At 39.5% G+C, this 8,064-nt stretch overlaps 1 protein-coding gene across 1 annotated transcript in view; it reads right to left on the bottom strand.

The window, feature by feature from the left end:
* The window catches only part of CLDN16 (claudin 16), a 23,357-nt gene extending 16,563 nt beyond the window's left edge, over positions 1–6,794 (bottom strand). Inside the window, 2 exon segments of the mRNA XM_006156719.2 lie at positions 6,204–6,337; positions 6,340–6,794. Of these exon segments, the coding sequence (XP_006156781.1) occupies positions 6,204–6,337; positions 6,340–6,535 (330 nt within the window). The 5' untranslated portion in view covers positions 6,536–6,794.
* Between the last annotated feature and the right edge of the window lie 1,270 nt (positions 6,795–8,064).

Genomic DNA, 8,064 nt, shown 5'->3' on the forward strand with positions numbered 1-8,064 from the left:
AGAGACACTTCTCATTGAGGGCTCAATATGATATTTACAAAGAACACCTCATCCTATATTTTATTCATTTATTCATTCTTTCAGCAAGTATGCCAAGTATCCTAACAGATGCTCCATCAATTTCTGTGACACAGGAATCCTGAGTTTCTTATGCAAATGTCACTGCAAGGTGCTATAAAAGATGACAAGAAAAGGATGGCCAAGATATGGAATCAATACAAATGTTCACCAATGAATGAATGAATTAAAATCTGGCTTGCAAATACACACACACAAACACACGAGCAAAGGAAAGTTATTCAGCCTAAGAAAGAGTGAAATCCTGTCATTTTCAGCAACAAGGATACACTTGGAGGATATTATGTTAAGTGAAATAAGCCAGGCACAAAGAGACAAATACCACATGGTCTCATTCATATGCGGAAACTGCAAACTTTGCCTCATGGAAGTAAAATAATTGGGCCGGCCAGTGGCATGGGAGCTAAGGTGGCTGTGTCCTGCATGGCCGACTGTGCAGTTCCAGTCCTGAACTCAGTGGCTTGAAAAGCACACCAGGCATGTGTGCATGCATGCCCCAAATCCCAAGAGGGGAAATGGCGCAGGGGTTGTGGTGTGGCCATCCCCTGGGGGAGGAGCTCTGTCACTTTTCCTGTGTCTCTCTCCCTCTCCCTCTTTCTCTGCCTTTCTCAGGCAAGCCCATATACCCTGTAGCAAAATTGAAAATAAAATAAAATAAAGAAGTGTAACAGTGATAATAGTGTTTACCAGAGGCTGGGAGGAGGACAGGAAATAAAGAGAGGTTGAGTAATGGGTACAACATTCCAATTAGATAGGAGGAATGAGGTCTAGCATTGAAGGGTGGCTGTGGTTAGCAATAATTTAACAGGTGGTTCAAAACAGTTAGAAGAGAAGATTTAAATGCTTCCAACACAGAAAATATATTAGAGGCTTGAGGTGCGACATATGCTAAGTCCCCTTATTTGATCAATACACAACATATATCACAATCACGCTGTATCCCACAAATGTGTAGACTTCTTAGGCTTTAATTAAAAATAAAAGAAGAGCATGAAATGAATAAGAGCATATTCATAGCCTTAAATGTCTTCTGAAAGATTATGAAACCAATTGAAACTAAAACTAGTAAATAAACAGAGTACATGCTAGATATAATCATTTTGATATTTACTTTATATATAAAAAACTGTGGCAATATTAATGCAAATAGAAATTCCAGGGGAGAATCTGATTATGGGTCAAAATAAATTCAAATGCCTTCAATTCAAACCTTCATTTGCGATAACATTTTAATCATAACAGTGCTTGATGCTTAGCAAGTTCTTAGTAAGTAATTAACAAAAGATGACTGAAAATTGAATTATCTTGAGAAAACAGTTTTTCTTTCTGATAATCGAGAGACCAGTACCTTTGTAAAAAAAAAAAAAAAAAACTGTGTTTCTATTTAAGTCTGGATAATTAAGAAATACATATCTTCCAATATAGTTACATATTTATAATGTTATCAGTTCATATTTTTCTCTCAGTGTAATGCAAGCATTTGATAGATAATGTATGCTATTTGATTATTTTCTGATAGATTCTCCTGGCCAGATGAAAGTGAAACGATAAGTATAAAAATGGGCAAAGTAAGCTCAGAGAAGTAAACAAAATTTCTCCAAGAGAATTAATAGCAAAAAATAGAAACAGAACGTTAAGTCTCATATCTATTTGGTAAATATTATACAAAATGTCATCTCCTCTTCCACAGAGCAAAAACAAAACCATGAACTACAAATAGATAATAATGTATCTAACATTTATTTGCTGATTTGTATTTTCCTGATGTTGTCGTTAATGTCTGACATACATAAATTCATTTAATCCTCACAAGAAACTTGTGAAGCACATATTATTATTCTCCTTTACAGACAAGGAGGTGTGTCTGGCAGTGCTAGAAAAGCCCATCTAAACTCCCACAGCTACCACCTGGCAAAGTCAGATTTAACCCCCGGTCTCTGACATCAACTCTGACATTAAGTGTCAACTTTTCCAATAGGAAGAACTGTGTTTCTGCTTCTGTGTTGTGTAATAACTAATCCAGAAGAAAATAAATAAATTACAGCATGGTCCAGGAACATTGGTCTGTGATGACTTCTGCACAGAGATCAATTTTCCTCCACTTAACCTTAGAGTGAATGGCTCCATCTCTCCAGCCGTCCCAAATAGTAAGGTGAATTTCAACCTGACTTCTCTTTTTCATCACTTTTTCCATGTGCAGTGAGTAGCAATCCAATCAATTTGAATTCTTTAGCATTTTCCATGTGTTTACATATAACTTCATGCTTGCTGCCACTCTAATAATGACTACCATGTTTTCCCTCCTGGTCTATGGTAAAAGTCTCCACCTTGGCCTCCCGCACCTCATTTGGCCCCTTTCAGCCACTCCCCACAAGTAGCTGGCTGTTTGAGCTTTCTAAAATGCATACACATACTTAGCCACAGGAAGCACCCTGGCCTATGCTGTAAGATCCATATTTCAGATGATGATCCAGTGCCTGTATTCTCTTTCCTACACTGGAGACTTTTATCATACTGAATTACACGCAATGCCACAAACACGGTGCTTTCACACATGGACCTCTGTGTGGACCGTTCCCTGTGCCTGGAGACGCTGTACTTGCCTCCCTCATCTGGCCCTCCAGTCCTGTTCAGACGTCTCTTCTTCTGGGTAGCCTTCACTAATTATCCAAGACTGTGTGAGGTATCCACTTGGGGTCATTCACTATCCTAGCACTCGCCACGCTGCGTTATAACTGGGAGTTCATCTGCCCATCTACCTCACCACACTGCGAGCAACCCAGAAGCTCCTGGCTTCATCATCCTTCATAGCCCTGCACCTGGAACAGTGCCAAATATACAGCAGGTATCAAGGAACATTTGTGGAGTAAAGAAAGGTAGAAAGATGAGAAAGAGCAAGGGATGGAAAAAGACATCATGAGGAAAGGGATACAAAGAAAATGAATGATAATGAAGAGGGAAATAAAAAGAAACAGAAGAGAAAGAAAAGGAGAGAAAGGGAAGGATAAAAATGAAGAGAAAAGGAGAAACTGAGAGTGGAAGGACGGAAGAAAGGGAGAGTATAAGAAGTTACAGAAAAATGGAGAATAGTCACACAATTCCTAGGGAAACTGCTTGAAGAGTCTCCATATACCATCTGTGTGGCAGTGACTGGCCAATCCTCTGGGGTAGGGACGTAGTCAGGGAGTCCTGATGTTGAAGAAAATAGACTACAAAGGACATTAGAAACAGCTGAGCTCAATTTTATCTTATAATTAAGGACACGGAACCAAAGACAGATGTGACTTGCTGGTAGAAGGGAGTTAACATGGGTCAAGATGTGAACGCAGGCTCAAAACCTCAAAAGCCGAGTTCTCTGCACCACACCAGTCTCTCCAGAGACACAGTTGGCTCAATAATGACAAGAGCAGAATGGTACCTTAGGGCCTTCGGGCCTGGTTGAGGGTGATACACACTGCAATTCTGAGTGCTTTTTCTTTTTTCCTAACGTTTTTCCTTAATACAAAGATTTTCAGCCTTCAAGGCAGGTACACTGCAGTCAAGCGAAAGACTCTTTGAGCTCTTTCTATGCCTTGCTTTGTGTTACTCACCTTAATACTCTAACAAGCCCTGAGCTTGTCCTCAGCCTGTCCTTTTGCCACATGGCCCTCTCATCTGGAAGGCCCCTGCTGCCATTTCTACCTTTTGAAATCCTTTGCGTCCTCTCGAGGCTTTGCACAAATGCTTTTTCTTTTATGAGATCGACTTCAATGTCCTTAACAGAAAATAATCACTCTATCTTCTCTGTGTGCCTAGTACTTTGTTCCTTTTTTTCTCGCTATATAAATGGGCTTATCCCTTTATTATCGTTTCATGTGGATCTACTTTCCCTCACTAAGTGTGTGTTCCTGGAAGGGAGGACCCGCTCCTGCTTTCCCTTTGCCTCCCCAAGCAGGATGAGCCCCTTTATACGCCATGTGTGTCCCATATATTTCTTATATGCCTTGCATGCTTTGTATTTTCCATAGATTTCTTATGTTGATCTAAAACAAAGAGCCCATTTTCCAACTCTTAGGCCTAGAGCATCCTAAAATATTGTTTAAATTTTCCATGGATATACTTTTTTTTTTTTTTTAACCAAAACGCTTGTGTTGGGCTGACTTTTCTTGAACTATTGTTTAAAATAAGCTTTTCATATGGATTAAAGATAATATATACATGGTGAAGGGAACAAGAACAGAGAATAACACAGTTGACTCAGTGAGTTTCAGAGGGTGAAGGCTCTGAGACTTTTGGCTAACGGGATGACTTCATAATCAGGACAATTGCAAGAGTAATTATTATGAGAGATTTCTGTCCCTTAAAAATATTGACAAATAATAATGTTGCTGAAAGCAAAGGAGGCTTGCGTTGCTACAGAATTCTTCTTTAAATATGGAGATGTCCTGGAGAATACTTGTAACAAAACATTTCAAGTGTGGTAAATAAGAAGGAATGAAGAAGTCACCACTAACTCATGCACAGGGCAGATGGCAAATTGGTGGGTGAACTGACATAAAGGCAAGACGGTACTTGAAGGGCTAGGACTGCTGGCTGCTCTCGGCAAGGTTTGACCCTTCCTGAAACTACTTTGTTATCAAATAAAGTGAGCAGTTGTCAGGATAGGCAGAATACCTTGAAAAGTGTTTCAGAAAATATTTCGACAATGCCTTTAGGTGAGATTTTACATACTTTTTATGGTTTTAGAAATATAATTGTAAGTGTGCTGAGGCCAAACGTATTTATGTATTAATCAGCTACCACTGGCCATAGATAGATCATGGGAAACTAATGGCAGCAGAACATTTTATCTGCACTTTTCCCTAAGCACTGTTCAAAGGTTATTTTTAAAATTCACTTCTTATATGCAAAGCCTGATAAAAAGTATCACTGGAAACACGTATAACAGAAAACCTTTCCAGTAGTTCAATTTACTGTGATTTTTAGAAATACAATTTTCCAGCACGAAGAAGGTATTTATAACTCCATTGGTTTTGAAATGTCATGTGGAAGTCAAAGAACAATTAAAAGCAAGAAAAGTAAACAGCAAAAGTAATATACAGCAAATAGAAAGATGATTACTTTCCATTTCTAACTCCAACTTGAGAATCTAATAAATAAAATTAGAAAAAATTAAAAACTGCCTCTTGGGTATGTTTTCTAAACTTCATAGAGATGATGTTATAACACTGGTAGGGTAAATTGTTCCCTTCACGATGTACATGAAAGAGCAAATTGTATTGCTGTATACACTCCATTTGAGTTCCTGGTATATCTGTTTTTTTTCTTTTACCTCTACTTTCCTAAGACTTACTAATGAACAGCAGTTGATTTTTAACATCTGATATATTTTTTTTAACTCAGTTCTACTTCTCTCAGATTCCTATGGCTACAGAAAATGTCTCTGAACTTTAAAATTACTTCTTTCTGCGTTTGTCTGGTGAGAATACTACAATCCTCAAATGCGAGCCTGTTCATACATCTCTTGCACTAATAGCCAGCCCCTAAGAGCAACTCATTTTAAGAGATTTTCTTGTCTCTCCTCTCTACATTGGGATGCACCAGAAAGGCTTTTTCTCCCTCAGAATAGTTTTTTTCTTTTTACACAGAAATTCATTCAAATAACAGTCTCGATTGCATACTGATTGGGTATGTTTCACATACTTTGAGTTTGATTGCTCAGTGTCTTAGGTAATTATCACTCCTGAAGAAAGTCTATCACTCTTAATGCTGTCATCATGCTCAACAGTTTTCTTTGACAGAAAGGTTATAGGAATGTCGTTCGATTCAGCATATCCAGCAATATGAGGTGAATTTCTAGAAGACTCTGTGGCAGAGATTATTCTTATGTGGATGTATCTTTATGAAAAAAAAAGAAAGTATTCAGTTACCTCATCTGTAAAGGGGGATAACATACCTATCTCATAGATGCACTGTGAAGATCAAATGACCTAACTACCTAAAGATGCCGTAAGTAGTAGGTCATTTATGTTGGCTATTTTCACTATCATTAGTCCTAGCTAATGTGCTGAGCTTCATATATGGCACTAGGGCTCACAGGACACTTGAACTGGCTGTGTCGGGAAGAGAAGATGCTGACTTCTTACCTCCAGGGAGTCATCAGCATTCACCATCCAGCAGTCTGTCCAGGTGGCCACAATCAAAAACCCAGTGGAGAAGAAGGCGAAGAAGCAGGCAAGGTACTGAAGAAGATCCCTCATCCTGGCAAGCAGTCTGTCCAGAAAGGACACATGGATAGACGGCAGCCCTGGCCCGCTCGGGTGGCTGAAACACTGTCAGTCTTCTGTGCTTCCGGTACCTGGGGATGTGGAAATACTGGTCTTTTACTTTTGCTCACACCCCACTGCAGGCATCTTAAGTTCTGGTAAGAAAAATACAAACAGGTTGTAACCGACAGAGGGGTCCGGGAGGTCATCATCCGAAGCGACCAGCCTCCAATCAGAAGCCAGGTCAGTGAAAGGACTGCATGCGTTTTGGGTGGGGTTTAGAAGGAACCCTGGAAAAGGTTTTGTCCAGACTAATGCAAAGTGATGGTCACCAGAGGCACGTGCCATGGCAAGAAGGAGAGAAGGAGCAAGGGCCCCACCCCCTAATGAAGCCTGTAAACTGATCTTTCTAAGGCCCTCCAGGGAAGGTGAGCCATTTTCTCCCCCCCTCAGAAGAAGGCTACATGGTTGACCAAGTGCTATTTTATTGTTAGGGCTATTTTAATATTCGCTGACTACCTTAGACAGACAGGCCACTGGTGAAACTATGCTAAACAAGAGCTTGCTCAAGGGAGTTTGCATTCCAAAGTGTTGGGCAGTTCAGCCCCAGAAGGATTTCTAACACCTGGGCAGTTGGTAGAGCCAAGGCTTCTCACCTTTCAGCATCATAGTGGGAACAAATGTGCATTTTAATCCAGGCAGCTCTGGGCATAAATCCTGGCTCTGAAGTTTACAGGCTGAAAGTTCCTGAGCTACAGTTTCTGTGAAATGGAGGTATTAATACCATGTTCATAAGAGGTTTGCAAGGATAAAAGATACCATGTCTGTAAATCATTTAGGAGAGTGTCTGGTGACAGCGGCTAAGTGATAAATATTAGCAGGACCAAGAAGGCCCTGTCCTGTATTACTACTTTTCCTCCGTGGACCAATGTTTAAAAATGTATCTAATGAACAAGAAAATAAAATACCCATTTATACTGGAAATAGAATGATTTAGTTTAAGAAATGTCTTGGGAGCTAGGCAATGGTATAACAGTAACACAATGTTCTACAAGTCTAAGCCACATGAGAAGGTTCCAGGTTCACTTCCAGAGACCTCCTGAACATGCCAGGCCCAAGATGCCCATGAACAAGGACTGGCTGGAGTTGGGGGTTATGTTGTTGTGTGAGGGCCCCTTTGACATATATATATATATATATATACACACACACACACACACATATGTCACCATGGAATAAAGAAAAAAAAAACTTAGAAAAATGAAAATAATTTTTGGTATACCAGAAAAAAACCTGAAGTTTTGCATATACCTGAATGGATAATATTATTGGGTATAAATAACCAGTAGTCATTTAAAAACACGTAAAAGAGAGCACCTGTCACCCTTTTAGTTTCATCTGGTAGACTTCTCTACATTAAAATTAAAATTTTGAGTGATAATAGTAAATAAGTAAATTAATATAGTTCTTAATGCAAGAGAGAGAGACTGAGATGGGAGAGAGAGACAGCCCCAGAAGGATTTCTAACACCTGGGCAGTTGGTAGAGCCAAGGCTTCTCACCTTTCAGCATCATAGTGGGAACAAATGTGCATTTTAATCCAGGCAGCTCTGGGCATAAATCCTGGCTCTGAAGTTTACAGGCTGAAAGTTCCTGAGCTACAGTTTCTGTGAAATGGAGGTATTAATACCATGTTCATAAGAGGTTTGCAAGGATAAAAGATACCATGTCTGTAAATCATT

This window comes from Tupaia chinensis, unplaced genomic scaffold, assembly GCF_000334495.1.
Source record: "Tupaia chinensis unplaced genomic scaffold, TupChi_1.0 Scaffold000515_1, whole genome shotgun sequence".
Classification (NCBI taxonomy): domain Eukaryota; kingdom Metazoa; phylum Chordata; class Mammalia; order Scandentia; family Tupaiidae; genus Tupaia; species Tupaia belangeri.